The 25,657-nt window shown below is 41.7% G+C and overlaps 1 protein-coding gene across 3 annotated transcripts; it reads left to right on the top strand.

The window, feature by feature from the left end:
• Positions 1 to 4,507: 4,507 nt before the first annotated feature.
• On the top strand, positions 4,508 to 25,213 carry nsd2 (nuclear receptor binding SET domain protein 2). Of its 3 annotated transcripts, XR_005708267.1 has the most exons (24): positions 4,508 to 4,633; positions 6,111 to 6,757; positions 7,370 to 7,541; positions 7,769 to 7,935; positions 8,469 to 8,702; positions 9,704 to 9,923; positions 10,514 to 10,576; positions 10,915 to 11,024; positions 11,306 to 11,405; positions 11,549 to 11,664; positions 12,064 to 12,153; positions 12,510 to 12,636; positions 13,121 to 13,321; positions 14,440 to 14,619; positions 16,599 to 16,755; positions 16,881 to 17,083; positions 17,462 to 17,565; positions 17,745 to 18,014; positions 18,770 to 18,886; positions 19,286 to 19,427; positions 19,628 to 19,734; positions 20,160 to 20,358; positions 21,070 to 23,312; positions 23,911 to 25,213. XR_005708267.1 is itself a non-coding variant. In XM_040137740.1 (23 exons), the coding sequence occupies exons 2-23, from the start codon at positions 6,140 to 6,142 to the stop codon at positions 21,387 to 21,389; spliced, it is 4,017 nt and encodes a 1,338-aa protein (XP_039993674.1). In that variant the 5' UTR covers positions 4,508 to 4,633; positions 6,111 to 6,139; the 3' UTR covers positions 21,390 to 25,213. The 3 variants fall into 3 exon arrangements, 2 of the variants coding, with proteins under 2 accessions (XP_039993674.1, XP_039993675.1); XM_040137740.1 differs by having other exon boundaries at positions 21,070 to 25,213; XM_040137741.1 differs by lacking the exon at positions 10,514 to 10,576 and having other exon boundaries at positions 21,070 to 25,213.
• Positions 25,214 to 25,657: the final 444 nt, after the last annotated feature.

The following is a 25,657-nucleotide window of genomic DNA, read 5'->3' on the forward strand; positions in this document are numbered from 1 at the left end:
AGGCTCCAGGATGACGTCAAAAGTGGTGTCGGTGTTCGGGGTTTTTTTTTTTTTCTCTCTCTCTCTCTTCCGGTGGGTTTAGAAAATAAGATGCAGTTCAGTTCGGTTCGGTTCGGTTCGGTTCGGTTCAGTGCAAGGGCTTTGCCGCACTACGCAGAAATAAAACAAGTTATCGATGCAATGACATTTTTCGTCAGTTGTCTCCCTATCCTGATGCTGTCGGGAACTGTGTCTAACTAAAATATACTAGAAAACTAAGAAGTCAAACAGAAAAAAAAATAAAAATAAATTAAATAGCAGATAGATGTTATCTGAAGTAAATGTGCACAGATTGGGAGGATATTTTGTAATGCAAACCCACATTCATATCCACATACAGTATGCATATCCGTATATGCATACCTTTGTATATATACTTACTTCAACTCATCTAAATACATACATACATACCAGATCTGTCAGCTCCAACCTTTCTGGCCCTTCTCCTCTGACCTCTCTCATCAACAAGGCGCCTCCGTCCGCAGAACTGCTGCTAACTGGATGGGGGTTTTTTTTATCGCACCATTCTGAGTAAAAACTCTAGAGACTTTAACTGTGTCAAAATCCCAGGAGATCAGCAGTTACAGAAATACACAAACCAGCCTGTCTGGCACCAACAACGTGTTGTCGATGGGTAAAGACTTTTTTTTCAAAACTGAATTTCCAGAGCTGTTTGTGAAGATAGCTTTAAGATCCGTGTGTTTAATCCCTTGATGTTCCAGTTCGTTCCTTAATGACTGCCTTTCATTTGCATATGTAGGACAAACAAAGATGGTATGATCCACGGTTTCCATTTCATTGCAGGCATGACAGTTTCCACTTGGATGCTTTCCAAAGAGAAGTAGAGATGAATTTAGTTTAGTACATCCCAGCCTAATCCTACTGCTCATACACTCTTCTCTCCAATTTTTTGCAAGCTGGTCTACTGTTTCGTTCCCTTGAATGCCTACATTAGCTGCTACCCATAAAAACCGTACACCACTTCCTAACCTAATAGTTCTATGTAAATATTGGAATGTTTCATAAAAAATATCCTGTCTACATCCTCAAGAAGTTTGAGACTAGCCAGGGCTGCACTAGAGTCTGAGCAGGGGTTTGATTTGTGTAGCAAATTAAATTGCCATTATTTCGAGGAACTACACCGCTATACGGTCAGTTGTTCTTTTTTGCCACCTCTACACACATGAAGCAACAGTGTCCACGGCAGCAGTACAGCACAGCGTTTTTTCGTAAGCTTTATGTCACTAGTTTGAATTCTCAGGTTACATGTACACCATTTGCAGTACTGTGCAAAGTTTTGGGTACTAAAGGTAAGGTGAGGAGGCTTTCAAAAATGGTGGTAATAATAATATTAATGTATCAGTTAACGATCATCATACAAAGTGCAGTAAGCAGAAAAAAACCTAAATCAGATCAGTATGTCCTGTGACAGACCTTTACCTTTAAAACAGTACCAGTTCTCCTCAATACACTTGCACACAGTTTTTCAAGGTACTTGGCAGGTGGGTTGTTCCAGCATCTTGGAGAACTTGGTACAGCTTTTCTGTGGATTTAGGCTGTCTCGGTGTCTTCTGTCTCTTCGCGAGATCCCAGACTGACTACATGATGTCGAGATCAGGGCTCTGTCCGGGCCAGACCATCTGCTGCGGGACTCCTTGTTCTTCTTCTCTCTGAAGATAGTTCTTTGTGACTCTGGCTTGATGTTTGGGTCGTTGCCCTACAGCAGAATCGATTTGGGACCAATCAGGCGCCTCCTTGATGTTATGACAATCTAAACATCTAAAGTGCCTCAAACTTTTTGCACAGTACTGTACATTTTAAAAAAAAAGAAAAAACAAGAAAGAAATTCCAGAAACAGAGAAGCAACGTAATATCTCTCACAATCAAATCTTCAGACTTCATCGTCTACGACAAAATTAATAAATATCTGACAAAAACATGAACTTTACAGTACTGGAGAAATCAGAATAATTTTATAATTTAATCTGCCTTTGGGTTCACGTCATTCATTGCCCTGGTGTATAATCACCGATATGGACTTTTACTTTGAAAGGCCACGTTTTACCCGAAGCGGGCTGCATTGTTCCAGTAAGTTTCACGCCCCCTAGCCTCCTTCATTGGTACTGCAGGTTTATGTTTGAATTCACACCACAATACTCATGTGAGGCAAGGAGGCACCGGGGCCTGTGCACTAGCTACCATTATCCTGTTGCTGTTTAAAGGAGAACGGTCATCTAGCATTTAGTTTAAAAAAAAACTTCTTTTTTTCTTTCCCCATGACCACTTGTGTGTTATAGTTTTTAGAGCAATCGAGGGAACCCGTGATTAAAAAAAAAAAAATCATTGTAGCAACGCCTGATGCAGTTGTGTCAGCTTTTCCACTTGTGAGGGAACAAAGGGGCTGTATTTCTGGCCATGCTGTGGTCATATGCATTGGCTTTACTATGGATCAAAGCTGAAACTGCCCTGGGGCCCCAAAAGCCCCAGATTTGTCCACTCTACTGATTTTCTCAATTTGATTAGTTATAAATGTGTGAGGTTATTCGTACCACTGAAGTACAATATCAGCTAAGGTGAGTCCTGCATTGTTAGCTAATTACCTGGCCCTTTACCAAAATCTTTATTGTTTTGGATTATATTGTCCTCGAGTGGAGCATATTCTTAAATACAAGGATACAAGGACTTTTATTGTCACCTCATGACAGTTACATTTTTTATATTTTTACATTACAATGCTACATATGATGACAATGAATTATGTTTCCTGGGGCTTTGGTGAAAAAAGTAGCCCAGTAGTTTTAAACCTTCAAATTTAAGAAGAATTAAAAATTTAAATTAATATTCACAAATAATAGCAACATATAACAAGAAGAGTAATACAATAAAATAAAATGAGGGATGCATTTGCAGAGGCCATGAAGAAGAAAGGTGTTAAAAAACAATTAAAATAGAATGAATAGAAATACGAAGGTGGTCTGCAGGGTTGAGGTGGAGCAGGAAGTTGAAACTACTGCAGCCCTCATGAACATGGAATGTGCGCAAAAGACATGCACATGCATATTAAACAGAATATATGCAAAAGATCAACTGATCCAGTAATTTTAATCTGTAGCAGCATTGTTTGAATGTATATACACGTTCTTCACAATAAATATATACACTCGGTTGGCAGTTTATTAGGTACAACAAGCTAAAACTAACACAATCTAATACAACAATCCTGCAATAAATCCTACCTTCGTGACAATTATAATGTTCAGTTTGTGTTGAAACTGTTGATTTGGTGTTGATTCAACTTCATGGACATTTTTGGAGGCTGCAGTTTATTGTGCTGTCGAACTGTATTGCGTTATACAGGCAGGTGTTTCTACCATTTTGCCCATGCCATTCATATCAAAGAGACTAGGCCAAATAGGAAAAAAACTTCTTAGTATAATGCAATGCACATCAACAGAACAACAAACTACAGCCTCCGAAATTACCATGAAATTGAATCAACACTAACAGTTTCAACACAAACTGAACATTATAATTGTCATGAAGGTAGGATTTATTGCAGGATGTTTGTATTAGATTGTGTTAGTTTTAGCTAATTGTACCTAATAAACTATATATATATATATATATATATATGTATATTATATTATACACACACACTGTGTGTGTATAGCTATTTGCACAATGCTTATTGCTATTGCTTATTACACGAGGGCTGGGGGACACGGCATAACCAGTTGCAACCACATGGACCACATTATGCGGAGGTAGTGCAAATAATTCGGTTATGTTGAATCAAATTACCACAAACTGAGACATATCAAGTGATGTTTCAGCAAAGGAGGTCTGGTTGCACAGGGCTCGGAGGTGGCAGGGTTCATATTCAGAGGATGGTGGATTGGGGGGGTGTAGACTACACTTAACGTTAGGCCTCTGATGATTCCGGGAGAGGGTCCAGGGCCATCGTATCCTTTAGAAGATTGCAAGCCATCCCTGAAAAATACAGCACAATTACTTTGTATGCATGATATTAGAGACTGTAACGACTTCATGTACTGCAGCCTTGGTGTCAAATTGTGTATCCGCCCTTCTTTTAAAGATCGGCCTACCAACCCTGTATTAAATGGGGGTATTCTGATGTGGGGAAATACCGCTTTTGCTTTTCGTATTTCACTTTTTCTACTGTAATCGTGCCGTACTTCAGGGAAAACCAATTATAACGGCGACACAAAATTTGCTTTTAGTCGACATATTAGCAACGGCCCATTTACATTATTGTTGGTAAGAAACAAATAAACATACACACATCGTGGCCGTAAACCCCTAAGGATTAGAAAGTAACCTAGAAACTACGAGAAACGGTGTGAAAACAGACGGGAGACACCGGGGTCAGCTACTTCCTACGGTTGGTTTTTTGAAAGGACCGGTTGGATCCTCTCTCCGCTCCCGACCAATCGGAAGTGAGTATTTTTCGCGCTGGTTGGCCGGAGAGTTTGAGTTTCCCGCAAGCTTTTGATTCGATTTGAATGAAAGCCTCCGTTTTACAGGATGAATACGGACATTTTCTCCCTTTAACCACCGACAGGAGATTCAACAGGTAACTACAAAGAAACGGTCTTTCATGTTATTGTCAGCCCCGGGGGTATTAGCCGGTATGAGTTTTCGCAAGTACACTTGTTCGGGCCGACCATCCATTTTAGCAAGAGAGGACCTGCCTGCTAGCTAGCAAGCTAGCTAACTGTGCTAACGTTAAATGTGCAGTTTGACTTGGCTTCAATGGTATGCTTGTTAGCTTCGGCTAGCACGGTTAGCTTTTTTTTGAAACGAGCTGTCATGGCGCCTGCAAATTGAGTATATTAGTGAAACAATAGCAAAACAATTTAATCAAGCTACCGCAATCCTCCAGTCATGCACCTGTTTATTTATTCACATATTTGTTTTTGTCGGGTAGGATAGCGAGTTGGTCGGTTAATTGCATTTGGCTTTTGGGTGGCGGCTTTGTCTATTTGCTGGAATGCGGCGTAATGGCTGACTGTTGCACTGACAGAGATGCGGTTGTACGCTATGGGGAAATGCTTGTCCGCTTGTCCATAGCTGGAATCCATGAGATTCCCACATCGTGGCTTCCGCTTCGGATTATAGTCGGGGCCCGTTTCGTGCATGACATTGTCGGGTAAAAGTGGCAAAAGTGGGCACTTTACGTTGGCCAGCGGAGCGCTTTAACGTAACAGTTTACTTTAAAACGAACGAAGGGCTCCTACAAACGCTTGCGTTAACGAGGTAAGCTCAGTCGTCCTGTCGTTCTGTTGCAACCGAAAAAACAACCAAACTAACTCAAACAGCAATGTAACATGTTAGCTTTTAACTGAAGCGGGATACATTTATTCGCACTGTAGTAGCATTACTCCGACTTGTCAGCTGCTTCCATTTCCGCGGCTTTTCTAGCCGGTGATGCGGTGGTTACGCGGCACGGTCAGCCACCCACTCATTGGGCACTCGCTGCGTGCGGTGCAGCCTGCAAGCCTGCCTTCTCCTTACCGCTTTGCCACGGGAGGCAGCTAGCAGCTAGCTAGTCCTTTTCCCGGAGAAAGCCAACTTGAAATTGTCGCGGTAAGAGGTTTTCCGCCCGCCCGGTGGTTTTGGTTTGTATGCATGGAGGTAATCGAGAATGGGTTTGACTTGACCTCTTTCACATTAGTTGTGATCAACGTATAGGTTTTGATTTCACTGAGGTATCAGTATTCGTTTACTATACTGAGGTATTGTTGCTTCAGACTTGTGGTCAATCGAGTTGCTCGCTTATCTTTATAAAAACATCCAAAACAACGCGGCTAGAACATTCCGTGACAGGTGCAGCCCTCTCTGTCCTCCAGTGTCTCTGTTCATGCTTCGCTGGAGCAAGTGAGTGCCATTTTGTAAAATGTGTAACGTTATGCTCATAGGATTCATATCCAAGAATGCCATTTTACAAATTGCAAGAAGGAAGAGCATCAAAAAATGACTGCATGATGTTGTTGATGATTTTTGCCTGAACTTGTGGAATAAGAAGTTTCTGTGTGCTCCCTGTTCTGTAGCTCAGTGAGCCTGGAGGGGGTTAGATGGGATGGACACTAAAGGTAGCTCTCTGCCTTCAATGCCCGAACCAGCCAACCCGATCAGCATGAAGCAGCCGCCAGAGTCCCTCAGTGTACGGAAAGGCCGGGGGGACATGAGCAGTGACCCTGCTCTGCTAATGGACAAAGCTGCTGCCCAGCTGGCTGCCACACTACAAGACGGTGTCCTTCAGAAGATGGCTGGCCACAGTCATAACAACCACAGCCACGAGAGGCTCAAAGACCTCACCTCCCGTGTGCTGAATGGGGACCAAGACACGCTGCCCAAGCTTTGTGCTCCAGAGCCACCTATGCTTAAGGGTGCCGAAGCCCCTGCTACGAATGGCACCCATCAGCACAATTGCACTCCTCATACGGAGCATGAGCTGAAGGTGACAATACCCCAGGTGGTTAAGCAGCCGCTGTTTGAACCATGCTGTGCCAATGGGACCAGTTTGGCCTTGTCCACTGAAGGTACTATATCTGGACCTGAGAAGAGACAGGACGTGAAGAAAAGGAGGGGGAGACCTCACAAACCAAAACCTCAACTAAAACTCGGTTCCTCTGTCATCCCTATGGAGCAACTTGACCACACAGATGCTGTAGATGGAACCGGAGCAGCTGATGAGGTTTTGCTCTTTTTTCCTGCTTTTAAGTAACAATAGCTGGATGTTTGTTTGTTTGTTTTTTTTTAAGCTATAACTTGCCTCTGGCAGATTACTACAATACAATACACTGAAATATGCCTAGCTAATACTGGTTTAAAGACAAACATTAATACAATAATGTACTACGGTTATGCTGATGGGTAGTACTAAGACAAAAGGACCATACACATAAATATGACCAAACAGTACCAGGCCACCTATGGACAGCTGAAGTCAAAGTGATTATAGAATTAGTTTTATCTATTGACATTCAAATTTTTGTGCACTTATTTTGGGGAAGTTGATACTAAATATAAAGTAGAAAAAGTTTCCACATAGACTTAGAAAATGTTAAACTGATGGAACATGTGTAAGTTTTTAAACCCAATTCAGAGCTGCAGAGATTTTGCCCCAATGTATTGGATGTGTTCAGTTGTTTGCCAATATTTACAGGAATACAAACTGGCAGTGAAGTGTTTGTGTCTGAAATAGCGTGTAGGGAAAGTAATTGATTTTAGGAGGCGAAAAGTTTCGGAACATTGATTAGTCTCTGTTTTATCTATTGATTAATTGATTCTTCTTTCTCTTCTCCAGCATGATCTCATCCCAGAGTTGACAGAGGAGGAGGCTACAGAAGAGTCTCCTTTGCTGATCCGTTTCTCTGTTGGTGATTTGGTTTGGACAAAGGTTTCGGGATACCCCTGGTGGCCTTGCATGGTGACCACAGACCCGGAATTCAGCAGTCACTTCAAACAGAAACAGAAAGGTGAGATACACTAACAACCACCTGCTTCATTCTAATTTGGCTTTAAGTGATATGCTGTCAAGTTAAAGGTTGAGGAATCACTTAATTACATTATACAATACTACTTACATTACACATTAACTATTGTTATATCTGTGCTAGTATATGGGACAGATTTCCATTTTTTTTAAACCATTTAATTTCAGTATTTTTATTTATTTGTTTGTTCCGGTTTTTTGTTTTTGTAGCAGCCAATAGCAGGTCAGGCCTCCTTTACCATGTGCAGTATTTTGGAGATGCCCCAGAGAGAGGCTACATCTTTGAGAAGAACATGGTGTCTTTCACTGGGGAGGATCAATACCAGGAGCTTAGCCAGGGCAACAAACAAGCAGCCTCCCGCATTATTCACAAAAAGGTAAATCGGCTTCTTTTTCTTTGTGAGGCCCTTGCGTATTGGCCCTGTAGGGGATGTGGTGTGCTGTTGATTGGAAAGACTTGGCTCAGAAACGTTGCAACATCAAAACATTGCATGTCTTCTTTTTAAAATGTTTTACACAAGGTTCCCTCTCGCCATTAAATTTCTAGAAAGTTGCAGAAGAGCCAAATGGTTAGTTTAACAGGTAAATACCAGAATATATCTTGCAACTTGGTTCACAAGTTGTTAAATTTGATTTTGATTTTTTTTTTCCAAATTTTTTTCCCCCCCATAAATTCAATCCCATTATAGGAGCAGCCAGTCTAATCACAGTTTTATTCTGTTTTCACCAATACCAACAAACAAGAAAGGACTAATTTTTTACAATATATACATTTATGTAAATAATTCTTGTCATGTTTGTTGGCAACTCTCCAACTCTCCTGGTTCTACACATTGATTAAACATCACTACTATATTGTCTTTTTGTAATATGTAGTGTAACCCTGCTGTTTTCTCCTTGTGTCATGTAGCCGGCTCCCTCTGTACCCCGTAAACTCCAGGCACAGTGGAACATGGGCGTCATTCAGGCCAAGGAGGCCCTCAGCATGTCGCTGGATGAGCGCATGGTGAACTTTGCATTTTTATATGATGATGACGGGCCTCATCTGAACCCCCACATCCTGGAGAAGTTGAAACCAAAGCAGAGTGATGAGATGAACCAGGAAACGGAGTCACGGCTCAGCCCAGATCTCCCTTCCCTGCTGGTAGGCCCTGCCAACGAACCCACAGCCGCCTCCCAGTTCCAAGACAGCACTTCAGCAGGGAAAAAGAAACAAGCACCCAGAGCGAATGGTGGAAGAGGGGCAAAGGCCATCTAAATAATTTCCAATTGAAAAACAGTTTCTTCCAAAAAAAAAAAAAAAGCTTTACCTGCAGCCAGCCTTACAGGTTAGGATAAGTAACTAAAATGCATTATCAGAGGAAGGCTTCTGTCAGGCATCATTTTTTTAAGTTCTTTTCTTGCAGACGTTGCTAGGGTTAACGATTATTCTCCTTATAAATTATTCTGATGATTACTTTTTTGATTAATCATTTGGCCTGTTAAATTTCAGATAATAGTAAAATATCCTTCAGTTTTCCAGAGCTCAGGGTGACGCCTGCAGATCAAATCCCAATGATATTCAGTTTACAATCTTGTAAAACAGAAGCAGCGACTCCTTGCTTTAAATAAACTGACCCCAGAGAGGGATTGGAGTTTCTGCTTTAAAATGACTTAAACGATTGATAAAAAGATTGTTTTTCCATTGTTTGACTAATCGATTAGTTCTTGCTGATCTAGTTCCTACACAAGTTTGGAAAGTAAGAACATTTATGAATGATAAATGTAATATTTTACAAGTCTTGAAAAATTCTAAAATCAGATAAAGCAAGAGTGATTACGAAGCAATGTAAATGGCTTTAATGTGCCTTAGTTACTGAATCATCCTCAGACTTACAGCTGGTGTTGTGAAGAATTATCTTCAAGTACTGAGACATCTTGCAGAGCAGACAATCATATTGACCGGCAACTCAGTCCGTATTTTAACTTTAAATATAATTTTAATATTTGTAAATTCTTCAAATCGGGTTGAAAATACAAAACATTTTGGAGTGGAAAGAGTTTTAAAACCCTAATAAGATCATATCATGATCATACTTAAACAGCCTGAGAAAACCTTTAACTTTGGATAGCATCATTAAATACATTTGGTTGTTTTCCTCACAGGATCCCAACACTGCTCAACCAGTTATACAAGCTGAATCAAGCATACCGCAGAAGAAAAAGAGAAGACCCAAACAGGCTCAGTCTCCGAACAAGACAGTGAGGAGAAGGAAAAAATCCGCAATGGCCGACTCTTCTGACCCCGTGAAGAAAAGGAAATCAAAGCTGGTTTCTTTGACAGATGATGATTCGGAGCCTGTCTCTCTTCCAGTTTCAGTTCCAGGTTGGTTGAAAGTTGAAACCGCTAAATCAACTCTAGCCATCAGTCAATGGCTGGCTATATCTGGCCGTGGCTGGTATGTGTTTATCAGAGCTGCGGAATCTCCTGCTTTAAATTGCCATATGTGGCTAGTAAAATAGTGAAGTTGGTGGAATATTGTGGAATTCCCTACTTTATGTGGCCTGCGTATTTAAGAATTTCCATCTCTGATTCTAGAGAAATGGTACATTTCTGTTGTGAGACTGCTAAATCCAAGTAAGCTGTTTATCCCCAATAGTACTGAACCACAGAAATGCATATAATTTATCCAAAATGCTGTTTAATGGTTGTTGGGGGTTTTTTGTCACGTATAACCAAGATCCCATTCACACAGCTAATCATGTAGAAAAACCAAATTTTAATGGCCATTGGATTCTTGTTCCTATTCAATTTTATATGGCAAAGGAAACTTAAAATAAGAGCTGATAAAAGTACTGGAATCAGTGCTTTCCAACAAGTAACGCATAATTTGATCCTCATCTGTACTTAATTTGATACATCCATGTAGATTTGTTAAATGAATTTAATTTGAAAAGAGCTTTTTGCTGTCATAGTTGACAAAGTGAAGAAAAGGCAAAAGAGAGAGACTCCTGCAGAGCGGAGGACTGATTCCTCAGGTGAGTCAGTTGTCAGTTTAATATTTATCTAGTATTGCGAAAGGTAGAGATTGTCTCATTTAAGCGAACCAAAGCTCAGGAGAATATTTCTTCTTGAAGCTGAGTGTGACAATTTATTTTGGCCCGTCTAGTATTTTCTTTGGCTGAGTTAGGGACCCATCACAGGGTGATGTATGTTGGTGGGTATGTTTTACAACAAGGTTTTACATCAATCCTCAAACTACTCTAAGCCTGAAAATATTGTCACAATTTCCTGTTCAAACCAATAACAGCAGATAAAATTGTCTAATTCAAAGCCGAATTAAGATGATTAATTTTTTAAACATTTTTGACTTCAGTGAAGAGAGAGCGAAAGAAGACCTCTAAAAGGCAGCTAACAGACGCTGCAGTTGACAAGGATCAGCAGCCTAAAAAGAGATGCAAAATGAGCAAAGATGCTGAAAAACAGGTGAGTTTCCATCTGGTGTGATGTTACGTCAAACGCAAAACTGCACCTGTACTCGAATAGTAATGGTTGTCATCGAAGAAGACCTCAGTGTGGAGAGTTTAAATTATTTGCTTTTAAAGTAAAGGCCTGACAAAATTGATGTTTGATGCAAAAGAAGAATTTTTAAATATGGAATGCCAGACACACTTTTGTGCCTAAAGTGGACATTGAGCACTTTGGAATAAGAACTCGATTTCTCTCTTCATCAAGTCCACACACTGATTGAGATTTTACCTTCTCAGGCCTCGATGTCAGAAGGAACGGACAAAAAGTGGAGAAGAAGGAAGAAAACTGACAAAGAAACCAAGAGACGACAGAAAAAGTCAAAAGATCTTCTCACTGGTAAAAAAGCACATTACTCTGGGCTTCTCTTTTAAATTCACACCTCTGGGATTTCCTCTGTAAACCCCACTGTCAACTTAGCTGCTTTATTGTGGCCCTGCAGTACTTGGTAATTATAGTTCAAACATTTTGACTGTACACAGATGACCAAGATGCAGAGAAACCAAAGCGTAGGAGGAAAAGCAAACAGGATGGAGAGAACCCGGCCACGCCTGCTAAGGCAAAGAAGAGGAGGTCCTCCCCATGTCCTGATCCTGAGGTAAGAGGGAATAACCTCAGGTGGTATTGACTTAAATTACACAACCTTATTATCAATGGTACAAGTCCTAAACCATAACCTCAGGTGGTATTGACTTAAATTACACAACCTTCTTATCAATGGTACAAGTCCTAAACCATAATTTTTAAAGTAATTTTTTAAAGTATAAAGAACTGGTTAGCTTTAAAAGCCTCTCATCCATTTTCCACTTGGTAGTAGAGCTCTTCAAGTAACAAAGTCACATTGGCAGTTGTAATTAGTTTCCTTCATCACTGAGGTGTGAAGGAAATAAATAAGCTTCAGTTGATTGTGCATCATCTTTGCACAAATGTATGGCTGCAGACGTGTTATTGATTGCCATTGTCTTATTCAAAGTTCAACACACGTTGTTTGCTGCAGGGCTCTGGGAGTGAAGGACGTCCTGATTCTCCGAGCGACAGCTTAGACGGGACAAAGAAGGGCGAACGGAAGAAAGAGTTTGTCTGCCAGGTAGGTCTGCCTGTATTAATTTGAATTTAAACAACAAACTCTTGCTTCATTTGTTTCTAAATACAAATGTGTCGTGGTGAAATGAAGTGTGTTTTATAAACAAACATGGTTGGTGAAACAAGTCTCCATCCTTTTTGTAATTGTGTGTGGAATAGAAATATTTTTAGCTGTAAATGTTTGTGCTTCTTCACACTTTGTTCGAGGTTGATAACTGCTCTACTTCTCCATATTTCCGTGTGATTTTCTGATCTCTTACTTATCATAGCAGGCACTGACATGTCTGAATCTCTGCATATGTTTTGATCTTTGTGTGTGTGCGTGTGTGTGTGTGTGTGTGTGTGCGTGCTTCCCTGCAGATGTGTGAGCAGGCGGGTGAGGACTTAGTGCCCTGTGAAGGCCAATGTTGTGGGATGTTTCACCTCCACTGTCTGGGTCTTTCCTTCAAACCCGATGACAAGCTGCTGTGTCGGGAGTGCAGCACAGGTGAGAAGTTCACATTTTGTCCCAGAAACAGCCACTGGGCAGTTACTTTATGTTATAAGCGACCTCTTGCTGCCCTTCATTAAGTTCTTGACTGTAACAAAGCATAACTCAATTGGATCAAATTTTTACCTCAAGGGCCATATAAGTAGGTCCCTTTCATTCACAGCTAATAATGACTTTTGGTTTGGGTTAATCTATTTTTCTTTTTGACTTATCTATAAATAATTTAGTCAATGAAATCATGTCAGTTATTCTTGATGAATTACCTTATTATTATTGTTATTATGGGAAAGTTAACATGACAGCATTGTATTATGAGTTAACCCCTGATGCACACAGCTTTTTAGTATGGACAGAGAGAGTGGTAGTAGTGGAACAGTGAGAGTTGGTAGTAGCTTTTATTGTGATAAAAGAAGTAAATGTTAGTGGCATGGTTGTAATTGCCGCTGTTCAACATTTCTTCCCTTGCTGTGTCTTTTCTCAGGAATTCACTCGTGTTTCACCTGTAAGCAGTCAGAGGGCGAAGTGCGTCGCTGCCACGTCCCACAGTGCGGCAAGTTTTATCATGAGGCGTGCGTCCGCCTCAACCCGCTCACCTTGTTCGACAACAAGGGCTTCCGCTGCCCACTGCACACATGCCTGAGCTGCCACTACAGCTGCCGCACCAAGCAAAAGTCCACCAAGGGTGAGAAACCGCAACACTACACATTACTTTCCACTGTTAAGATTCCTTTACATTTAGGGGTACATTTATTCCTGAGACATGAGTTCAGTTCTGGCCTCTGTAAAGGATCAAATTCTTTTAGCTGGTGCAGTTTGAGATGTACTGTACTGATATCAGGATGTTGCAAATAAATTGTTGAATCCGGGCTTGCTGAACATCCGACCAAAGCTTGGAATTTTATCTAGGCTTATTTAAAGCTGTGTGGGAAGGAATATTTTGAGTCAGCTGTCCATTGTAATAACTGTAAAGGAAACTTCATCATCCATACGAGTTAAGAACTTTGACATTTAAAGAGTTTCAGAACAGATATGTTTAGTATAAAGAAAGACATTGTTTACTGTTCAGTGGCCAGAGAAGTTTTTGAGAAATTCAAAAATAAAATTTTTAATAATACTGGTTTTTGCTAATTTAAAAAAAAAAAAATCAATTTAACTTGATAGTTCAGTAGAGCTACACTCGGTGGTATAAAGACCAATGCGTTTTGCCCAAGGTGCTTGGGTGTTGGTCTGACAATAAAGTTCTTCTTCATACTTCATGTGTTACTGGAGTTACAAGCATGAAAAGAGAGGCAAGCTGTAGTAATAGAATTTGTTTGTAGAGTGTTATTTTGTGCCTTTCAGGCTGCTGTGGGGGGCTTCAGGTCCTCTTCTGGAGCCTTGAACTCAATGAAGACAGTTTCTCCTCTTTGCTTTATCTGCCTAGGATGCTTGTGGCATGGTCAGATTAAAACATTTGATCTAGTGACAATGACAACAAGGCACTAATGAAACAAAACGCAGACATCCTTCATTGCCAGTTGGTGACTAATCTGGGTAATCCCCAACAAGAGTGAGGACAAAAGCTAATGGCAGTATAATGGAAAAATATCCAAAGGCTACAGATAGACTTTCAAATGAATGGTACAATAGCGGAAATTACCCACCACAAATATTGGAGATGCATCAGTTACCATCTTTACAAAGGGATCCTTTTTCTTTTGTGCTCAGGGGTACTTCTGTATGGTAGGCATTTTTGGTTAGTTAGGTGATGTACGGGTATATCTGTGTAATCTGGTGTTTGTCTTGCTCTCCATGTTGCAGGTAGGCTGATGCGTTGCCTACGCTGCCCGGTAGCGTACCATGTCGGTGACCCATGTGTGGCTGCAGGCAGTGAGATGATCACCAACACCGCCATTATCTGCACCAACCACTTCCACGCCAAGAAGGGCTACAGCCACCACAGTCATGTCAACGTCAGCTGGTGTTTCGTCTGCTCCAAAGGTTTGCCTCTTCTCCTCTCTCGCCTACAGGGAGGGCAGTCACCAGTAGCCCAGTCTGACTCACCAGATGTAGACTGTGGGTATAAGCCTGCTGTTGGCCGCATGTCTAGCGTGGCTTTCTCCTCCCCTTCCACTATCTGCCCGTTACCCGTTTTCAAAATCCCTTTTTGCTATGGGAAATGACAACAACCTCCCAGCTAGAAGCCTTCATACTGAAAAAGGCAAGTTTGTGACATCGAGCAATCAAACGGTTGACATAAGTCTTTCACTGTTTTTTTTTTTTGTGGCGTTTTCTTTGCGGGGAATTAGCCATTTTAACGACAGTGATCGCCTCCCCGTGTGCAAATGTTCCACCAAAACAAGCCCCCCCCCAAACACTGTTTTGCAGGGCCGCTGTCGCTGCATCCTGGGCTTAGCGCCGCCCAAGACGATTGTGATACGTTTAAAGAAATACAAACAAGCAAGTGCATTTATTTTCCTCTATAGCAGAATGATAATAGGTGCAGCCAAACCATTCTCCAGCACTGACACAGCGCTGTGGAGATGGGTCTAGCCATGGAAGACTACCAGTAGCCATATAATAATTTGTTGTCCGCTTGACCAACCAGCTATGAAACCACAGCACAGTTATTTAAGGCTATTGTGCTGCTACAACCAAATTTAACTCATAAAATGGCAAGTTTTATACTAAACTTCCATTCAGTTTGATCTTTAAGTGGCTTTTTTTTTTTTTTTTTTAATAGAAATGAGTCTTCCACACAATTGGCAAAAGTCTTTGATGCTCCTCTTGCACTTATTTAAATCTATGTATACGTTTTCCTCATTTCCTTCTTTACGTCTTTGCTTGCGTGCATATTTAGGCTGACGATTGCCACCGATGATTCTCAGCGCTCGTTGACTTTGAACAGGGACAACCGGGAGAAAAATCTGACTTGTGTGTCCAGGCCTTTATTGACAGGGTTTCCCTCAGGAAATTAATTGGCAGTGTTGATAAGCTAACGGGATATTAACACATATCTGCTCGTGACCAGTATAGTTAGTAGATAAAGCATAAAAAAATAGCTGCACGCAAAAAAGATCATGGCAATATGCTGTGTTTAATTGCACTTCTGCTTTTTTCCCCTTATTGTTAATGTTTTATTTCATGAAGTGTATTTTTTTTTGTGTTAACAGAGGTGGTCTTTATTTCAGGAGAAATGGCCCAATTCCGCTCTCAAACTTTGCAGCAGTCCATACTTTAATATGAATTAATAGCTTTACAGTAGGAGTTGGGTGAAGTTAAAATGGTTGTAGATTTTCTAGATGTTCTAGATAAAAATTATTTTTGGCACTGACAACTGCACTAAAGCTGTACTTGAGTGGATGTGGAGCTATTAATCACACATGCCGCTGCTGCTGCTGCTCCTGCTGTAAATACCTGGGGAAACGCTGAACTCCAGCAGTTCCTGAGACTCAATTTTCCGTTGAAATCACAGCCAGTTTTGTGGAGACAGCTGTAAAGTCATGAGGGTGTTAATTTTTTGTGTGTGTGTGTGTGTGTGTGTGTGTGTGTGTGTGTGTGTGGATCATACTGAAACACAGAAAGAAAGCTAGAACTGCCAGCTGTTTGCTAACTTTAATATTAACCTGCTAAGAGTTTTCCCATCATTGCAACATCTTGTGGAAATTGCCACGGCATCAGACCTCCCCATGAATCCACTCAGCTTCACAAGGGAAACACACACAGAACACCAATGTGCGTCGACTAATGAGTGGGTACATGGCAGCGATTTTGGCTGCTACTCAGACTAAACATTTGCGCTTTATTGTGCTCTTTTTTTTTTTTCTTTCTTTTTTTTTTTTCATTCACCATCGTACAGATGACTCAACTATAAATTACAACTCACTTTCCAGCTTCACTGCTGCTGACTTGTCACTAAAATATTCCACAGCCATCTATAATGACTTCCAGGTTTAATTGGATTTCACTCTGTGCTGCAGGAGGGCAGCTGCTGTGCTGCGAGTCCTGTCCAGCAGCTTTTCACCCCGACTGCCTGAACATCGCTATGCCTGATGGGAGCTGGTTCTGCAACGACTGCAGAGCCGGAAAGAAACCGAAATACAGAGACATCATCTGGGTCAAACTAGGGACGTACAGGTGAGAGAAACTGTAAAGATTTCGTTAGTTTCTTTTTCTAATTTCACCCAAAATGTACCGTACCTTCGTGTTCTGTGAGACCCTGAGTACACACTGTAAGTCATACTGCCTTGTCTTCTCCTCAGATGGTGGCCTGCAGAGATACACCACCCGCGAAACATACCCACCAACATACAGCACCTTCGCCACGAGATCGGAGAGTTTCCCGTCTTCTTCTTCGGCTCCAAGGATTACTTCTGGACTCACCAGGGCCGAGTGTTTCCCTACATGGAGGGAGACAGGGGCAGCAAGCACCAGAGGACTGGCATCGGCAAAGTTTTTAAGAATGGTAATGCTCTCGGCTGAGGCAATGTCCTTAATCAGTTGATTAGTCATTAAAACAAACGAAAGAAGTGAAGAATACAGCCGTAACCAAATAAGCATTTAAAGTTAGGATGCGAAAATGTAGATGTCAGTCAAGACAATCTAGTAAAGTATGTCTGTCCTAATTTGAATTTCAGGTTTTGACATAAAATAAAATAACACCAGAAATTATTTACTCCCAGTATAATTTCTACACATCTGTGTAGTTTTAAACCCGCTCGTAAAATTTCACAACAGTTGATTTAATGTATATTGCAGCATCATCTTAACCTAAATGTTCAGATGAATGTTTCCACAGATGAAATGAAATGTAATGAGCCTTTACATTGTTTTGTTCCCTCAGCTCTGTTGGAGGCTGAAGCTCGATTCAAGGAGATAAAAATGAAACGAGAGGCCAAGGAAGCACAAGAGAACAGCCGAAAACCACCCCCATACAAATTCATCAAGGTGGGAAATGAGTTTACTGATAATCTTAAAATTTTACTTTTCATCTTTTCTGGAATAGATGTATAGCATCATTTTAAAATGTTATGCTTTGTTATTGATGTTTCATTACATTGATGATTACTTCTCTTATGTTTCTACTTTTGTTTTTGTTTTGTTTTTTTCTTTTCCCTCCTCTTCAGGTCAACAAACCCTTCGGCAAGGTTCAGGTCTACACCGCAGACATTTCTGAGATCCCCAAGTGTAACTGCAAGCCGACAGACGAGAGGCCGTGTGGGTTTGAGTCTGAGTGTCTGAACCGCATGCTGCAGTACGAGTGCCACCCTCAGGTGTGTCCCAGCGGGGAGCGCTGCTGTAACCAGGACTTCACCAAACGTCTTTACCCGGAGACTAAGATCATCAAGACGCCTGGCAAGGGCTGGGGCCTGGTTTCCCTCCGGGACATCAAGAAGGTAAGAGGAGAGGCATTCACGCCATAAACCAGCGTTTTAGTTTGAGCAGATGATGTCGCATGCTAATGTGTTCAGTGTCGAGAAAACCAAATGCCATTTTCATCCTCATTAAAGGTTAATAATTCTATTATGTATATTAAGGCAAGTAATTCTGAAAACATGATTAATGTTTTTGTCTGAAGGACAAGAGCTAAATACATCTCGGTTGTGTTTTCTGGATGAGCACAAGCAGAGTGTATAGTAATAATTTCAGGCTCTTTATCTTTCTTTAAAATGTCCTGTCTGGTACTTTTTGGTCCCAACTGTTTAAGGGAACATTATCAAAATTGTTCTTTTATGTTACAGGTAGTTTAAAGAAAACGAATATTGGCAAATATATCTTTATCTTTATATAGGAAACATTTCTTGAGTTTAACAAGCTTAAAAATGTCTTTCTGGCAGCTCATTGAAATGTAGCGTGACGTATTACAGCAAAGAGTGGATACGGCTTATAAACAGTGCCAACAAAAGTATAGGCACTGTGTTCATTTTGACATGAAAGTCTTTTTCTTGCTTTTTAAAAAAAGTCCCCTTTTAAATCCCTTTTGATTTAGTGCTGTAAAACATAAAAACTGCCAAGGGATGGTGAATACTTTTTTTAATAGGTACTGTTGCCAGTAACTTGCGTTTAGAAAAAAAAATACCTGGATGGTCAGAAAACTCCTAGTATCAAGACATCGCTGGTCTCTGGTCTGATGGTAGCGTTTCTCAAACAGGGAGAGTTTGTGAATGAATATATCGGAGAGCTGATCGATGAGGAGGAGTGCAGGGCGAGGATCAAGTACGCCCAGGAAAACAACATCACCGACTTCTATATGCTCACCATTGACAAGGTGAGTGCCAGCCACATCTGGATTAATAATAATGCTCACAGAGGGACTGGTGGTTTTTGCTCCGCAGTCTGTCAGGGTGCTGTTTCCTCAGCACCAGTGCCATTTCTACTGGGAGCTAGAGAAACAAAGTGGTACTGCATTGGGAATGTTGCATGACAGACAACTGTAACATTACAGTAGTCAGTACTACAAATACCAGTGGCCAGTGGAATCCTCACAAAGGGATCTTCTCTTAATGCTAATATAGATATAAATACAAATACCAATATTACTATAAAAGTAACAAAATGGTGGTGTGATGGGAGTAATACAGAAGTTGTAATTTATTCACATAATATCATAATGTGTAATGTTATTCACATATTGAACACAAATGCCTCCGTGGTTTCGTTTTTCAAGGACCGGATCATTGACGCCGGTCCAAAGGGAAACTACTCTCGCTTCATGAACCACAGCTGTCAGCCCAACTGTGAGACGCAGAAGTGGACGGTGAACGGTGACACACGGGTCGGCCTGTTCGCCGTCTGCGACATCCCAGCGGGTGAGACGAGTTTCAAACGAGGCTGAATTGAAAATCAGTTGGATCGCTGCGTATTTGTCGGCACATTCCTTTTCCAATAATTACGTATACGACAAATTCACAGAGATGAGACGGGCACTTGTTCTTTCAACCCAAGTCCCGCCTGCTCATCATGTTTATGTTCGTTTATTTGCATTCATTATCTTTTATTTGGGTCGCAGGGACCGAGTTGACCTTTAACTACAACCTGGACTGCCTCGGCAATGAGAAGACCGTCTGTCGCTGCGGCGCCCCGAACTGCAGCGGTTTTCTTGGTGATCGTCCTAAGGTGAGCTTTATAATCAGAGCTGCGGGGTTTTGTTCAGATTTAAGTTGAAAATAGATACATTAAGTAGACTATATTACTGTTTCTGGGCCACAGATACATGCGTGAGTGTGGGATAATAAATTCTGGGTCCGTCGTGTTAGGACAATATTCTAATTATTCCAGTGGATCTGTGGGACCGGGATGGTGTCACATCACATCCAGGTGTTTCCAGCAGTCTTGAAAGACTTGAGTTGGGAATTGAAGTGGTCCAGACAGGATCTGGGAAAGCGGGTACACTGGGAAAAAAAGTGAACTGGTCTCATGGTCTCTCAGAATAATTACGCCCTTAACTAAAAAAACCAGTTCAATTAAATATACATATATACAACGTGAGAAACGCGCCGTGTGTTGCTCAGATTGATTCCAACTTGGCGTCTCATCCGCAGAACTCAAATGGCCAAACAGCCGAGCCAAAGGGGAAGAGACTGAAGAGGAAGTACAAAAAGAGGAAAAGCGAGGGGAAGAAGAAGTCTGAGGACGAGTGTTTCCGCTGTGGAGACGGAGGACAGCTGGTGCTCTGTGACAAGAAGACCTGCACCAAAGCGTATCACCTGTCCTGCCTGAACCTCACCAAGAGGCCCTTTGGTAAGAGACACCTGAAACGCAAAAAAAAAAACGGCTGCAGCCGTCGCAGAAAGCAGAATGACAAGTAATGACCACGTGTAAGTGGAAGGACGGCTGTAGACTTTGAATTCATTTTATTTTCAAATGAACTGAATTTCTGCATAGTTTATAGTTGAGTGAGCGTGTCCGGAGCACAGGTGCCTTTTTTTTCAGAGGGCTTGTTTAAAGTCAGCATCCCAGCCTTTAAACTGGTAAGATTTTAAACAGTTTTTACAGCAGCCTTCTGCCCACCCAGCTAAGTGCGTTTTCAGATATTGACCAAAGTTTTGCGTGTCTCTCTCTGTACTAAAATATTCTTTCTCAATATAATCTCATATTAATTTTCACTTTTTTTAAATTCTGGTTTCCAGCTGTTTATTTCTCTCATAGTTTCTTTCCCTGTTGGTATTTTTGCTGTGTTCGAATAGATGCTGCAACAATTAGTCGATTTAATCTATTAGGTGATTGACAGAAAATCAATCAGTAACTATTTTAATAAACGATAAATTGTTTTTCAAATTCCAAATAGAAATCTGATTCAAGCTCTGCAAGTAAATTGAATATCCTTGAGTTTTTCTGTGACTGTTGGTCAAAAACAAGGCATTTGAATGAATTCTAAAAGGCCTTTTCCACTATTTTCTGACTTCGTACAGAGCGATAATCAGCAAATTATTCATTCTCACCCCCCCGCAGGCCGCTGGGACTGCCCCTGGCACCACTGTGACGTCTGCGGGAAAAACTCTGAGGCCTTCTGCCAGCTCTGCCCCAACTCCTTCTGCAAGGCTCACCAGGAGGGGGCCCTGCGCCCCTGGCCTCCCACAGGACAGCTGTGCTGTCTGGAGCACGACGAGCTGGAGGGAGCAGACGACCAGGATCGGGACGTCGACTTGGAGACAACTGCGTCGACCGCCACTACTGCCGCCATCGTCGGTCGTCCTCCTAAAGGCCCCAGGAAGGCAGAAGGAGCCGAGGCCAAAACAAAGGGCTCTAAGAGGAAAGCAGCAGAGGCCTGAAGTGACCTTTGACCCCCTCAGAGAGCCAAAAGACCAAACTAGACTCTGAAAACCTGCTTCCTCGATCATGAACAAGTACAAACCCCACGTAATGTCTTCACGATCACAAAAACCAAGGCACTGTACATCTTCGTCATCAGGGAAAGCCGCTGATCTCTCACATGCTCGGCAACGACCTCTAGCTCGCCGCTTACATTCTCGTTTTTATTTTTAATTTTTATGTCTTGTCTGCACTGAGGGCGAACCATCTGTGGTAAAGCACAAAAGCAGCAGAGCGAGCACAGGTCAGGAAACTTCGGCTAGTGGATTCTAACTCTCATTCTTCCACCAACCAGACTGTCTTTTTTTTTTGTTGTTGTTTTGTTTTTATTGTTGTCTTTGTTTTGATTATTCGATTTTATTGTTTTTTTTAATAACAAGAGCAACCAGTTAGTTACTGCAGAAAAGAAACTGAACCAGCCAGAAGTAGTCCTGAGCGGCAGCGTCGCTGTCTAACTTGAATCTCAGTCACCCCCACCCCCCTCTCGCTCAACACGGATGATCTTGAACAGCAGAGTTTTATAGTTATATCTATATATGTGTATATCAAAGACCAAAATTATGATTACTGGAATAGTGTAAGACATCAAACAGGTTACCAAATGGATTGTTTTTATTTTTATATATAGTATATATATGCCAGATGTAATATCAAACACCAAGACACTATGGATAGGCCTCACATGACCTCTTTACTTTTCCTTCGTAGCCATAACTTACATTTAACTGTAGACATGCGTTTGCTATTTTACAACCTGTTATGTTGTTTTAGCTCAGTTCTTACTCTTTAGATTTTCAATTTTTTTTGTTTTGTTTTTTGGGGTTTTTTTTGTTTTTGTTTTTTAGTTTTTTGTTTTTGTGTATCAGGATGTTGAACGATGGCGCTACAAACCGTTTATCTACCTGCCTGTCCGGAGAACGAGGGATTGCAGAAAGCATTCAGCCGAGCTGAGAGCGCTCTTAAGCGGCCGTCTGACATAAAAACACTACTGGGAGGTTCAGAGGTCTCTGGTCTCTGACGCGCTCTGCTCAGTGAGCGAACCAGATAAATGAAGGAATGACAGCGATTCTCTTGAACCTTTTTTCTAAGTTGAGTGTTGAGTCCAAACCTTAAGGTGCTGTTTGTTTGTTTTTTTTTTCCCACTGAAGTATGTGAAATCTGAGGTACGAAGATTTTTATGTGTAAATACACACATCATGCTGTCTGGTATCTGAAGGCCTTTCAGTGTCACTTGCCGGGCTTTTTATTGGGGTTAAAGTCAGTGAGTAGCTCATCTGTAGCGGAGGTTTTCAAAGAGAGACCAACTTTTGTTTTTTTTTTTTTTTTTTTTAATCCTCAGGAGGTTTTTAGTCTCGGAACTGCACCCTGCTTCCTGTTTAATACTTTAACACGAGCTGACGGCACGCTGGCTAACACCTCGTAACTCAAATTTTGCTAAATTTGTCTCGTTTTCACTTCACAAAGCATTACAAGGAGGCTTCAGGAAACTCCAGAGTACCGCGGCCAGTTGGGGACGTCGGGCTCAGCTCTGTGCTGTCGGTCCTCCAGCGTTCGTCGGACTCGGTTCGCTCCAGCTGCGCTTAATTCTCAGCGCTGACGCGTCACGCGTCCGTGTGGAAGAAGGATCGGCGCGGAGCAAAAGTCGACCTCCGCCCGTGTACCCGAGCGTCGGCGCGGAGTGTCCGCAGGAAGGCCAGAATCCCCGACCGCACAGAGACACGAGCAGGAGCCCGGCGCAGTGTAAACAGGACAGAGTCTGCCTCCCGTTGGAGCGTGCGCAGCCCGTCATGCCAATCCCATGTTCGAGTTACCGTGACTGGAGAGTCACGACCCGAGAGTCCATTAGGCTGACGCGCTGAAGTCCTTCGGAAACCTAAAATGTAGTCGACGTTGGAGCTGAAACAGTTACGCTGCATTTGTGAGGGGAAAAAACTCGCGCCACCTTTTTGTTATTGAAACAAGTGTTTGTCGTTTTTCATGAAAAATGACCAGAACAGCTGGAACCGACGTTCTGTCGTGTGTCTTCGTCCTTTTGTGATTTATAGGGTGAATTTCTCGGGTTCTGGACCGTTGGTCAGACGAAACCGGCACGTTTGTAACATTTCTTTGGGCTTCGGGATATGACGATGGGCCTTTTTCACCATGTTCTGACATTTTATGGACCCGGTCAGTGAATCAAGGAAGTGATCATCAGTTGCAGTGCTAACAGACGTAGCGCTGTGCTGTCAGTACAAGGTTTTGTTTTTTTGTTTTTGTTTTTGTTCCAAATCCTCATGGGACCAACTGTGCAGTCGTACAACCGTCTTGAGGTTTCCGGCGAAGTGACCGCTCGGCGGTGACTAGCGGCCTAGGTCGGCGCTGCAGCCAGTGTGTGTGGCTGGTTCACAAGGAGTGTAGGAGGAAGTTGTGTTCTTTTTTTTTATTTTTTAAAAGGCACCACCTCCGTACATGTAACACCCCCCCCCTCCATGTCACAGGTAGCATTTCTAGTTCATGTGCAGTTTAAATTTTCTTCCCCTCCTCAGATGGTTTAGTTTGAATTTCACAGGTCTGAAGAGGTCGAGACAGGTTCAAGAAATAATCATCCTTCTGTGCAGCGGGCTTTAGTTTTTCACCATCCTCTGCCCCGGTAGTCGTCCAGTGACCCTTTCGGGTCACCCCATGGTTCCTCGTGAGGGTGCCCGCTTTTCCCAGCTTCGGTCCGGAAAATTGCATCGTGGTCTTACGCGTGTACCTGCTCTATCCGTGCGATCGGTGCATATATCTGAAAAAGGATGAGCCCAAGGTCGGTCGGGGGTTGAACCGGGGCTGTTGTAGTAACACTAAGATGAGCCTTACAAGCTGAGTCGGAAATGTCCTGAAGTGGCCACCGTATTTGAAACCATCTTAAATCCCAGTTGGCTCGGGTGAACATTTTGCGCGTCGGCCGAACGGAAATAAACACAAAAAGTCGGTCGTTTTAATCCGTGATGCAAGTTAATAATCCGGAGACGCCAGGTTTTCGCCTCAGCAGCGATGAGGCCGAACATTTTGAAGTTAGTATCAGCAGTCTCTCTCTTTTGGCTCTGCAATGAGATTGTCTTTTTTGTTTTCTCCCCCCCTCCCAGGAAGACTGAGGTTACAGACATTTCTTGTCCTTTTTTTAAAATTTCATATTTTACACTGACGACGCAAAAAAAAAAAAAAGTTTGGGATTATTTCATCTGCTTTTCTTCTTCTTCTTCTTCTGGGTCTCATCTCCAAAAACCAGATTTGACTTGTACAGACACAACAGGAGGCTGTTTTGTTTTGTTTTTTTCATAACTGCACCTTTTTGTTTTTTGTTTTTGTTTTTTTGGAAAGTGTTTTCATTGTTTTCCCAGGGCTTGTGAATGGGACATGTCCGGAGGTGCGACAGCAAGTATGAGTATTCTGCGACTTTCTACGTAATGATCTTCATCCTAACCTTGATTTGTGTTGAGTGAATGTAGTCCAGCCAGTTATTTTTGTAAGCACTGTAATTCCCTGTAGAGCTGAAGTGTAATGTGTGCGTAGGGGTTTCATTCTGTAACTACTGTCATAGTAAACCAGAGACTAATATGTACATAATGTATAAGTGGTAATAGTGATGCATCTATTGTAAATATCATACAATTTCTCCGACATTGTATGTTTTTGTTGGTTTTTTTTGTTGTTTTTTGTTTTTTCTTCTTGATGCAGTGCTGAAACACTTTTGTGCAGGATCTCACATCTGTTGAATCGTGCGAATAAAAAGTGGTCGAACATGCATCCACTCCGTGCGCTGCTGGACTTTCATCACTATGCACAGTGCTGATTTTTTTGTTTCGTTTGTTTTCCCCTTTTATGTTTATCCGTTGAGAGACGGCTTGAGCATCTTTCAGTATAACTTTAATTTAAATGAATCCAAAGGACAGGAAAGCTTCCTTGAAGCCTGAAAAACTTAGAGCAACATGTTGAAGATTGCAGAATAGTTAGTCTTAGATAGAGACCACAGCTTCTCTTTTCATTGTCAGTTTTTCTCTCCGGTGCGATTTTTATTTTATTTTATTTTATTTTTTAACTGTTTAGTCACACCGACCAGAGCTGAAGCGATGAGTTGATCAGCAAAAGTAATCGGCAACTTTTGAAAATCGTTTCATTTGTCATTTTGAGGTAAAAAAAAAAAACTCTCTCTTTACAAACTACTGGTTGCACAAAACGAGACATTTAACTCCGTTTTTGAGAAACT

This window comes from Xiphias gladius, chromosome 10 (assembly GCF_016859285.1).
Source record: "Xiphias gladius isolate SHS-SW01 ecotype Sanya breed wild chromosome 10, ASM1685928v1, whole genome shotgun sequence".
In the NCBI taxonomy this organism is placed as follows: Eukaryota; Metazoa; Chordata; class Actinopteri; order Istiophoriformes; family Xiphiidae; genus Xiphias; species Xiphias gladius.

Bases quoted from the DNA above. Each gene is read 5' to 3' on its own strand.
- nsd2 (XM_040137740.1), top strand. From the start codon at position 6,140: ATGGACACTAAAGGTAGCTCTCTGCCTTCAATGCCCGAACCAGCCAAC. The intron at 12,637-13,120 runs GTGAGAAGTTCA...GTCTTTTCTCAG, and splicing joins GTGTCGGGAGTGCAGCACAG to GAATTCACTCGTGTTTCACC. The intron at 16,756-16,880 runs GTGAGAGAAACT...TCTTCTCCTCAG, and splicing joins GTCAAACTAGGGACGTACAG to ATGGTGGCCTGCAGAGATAC.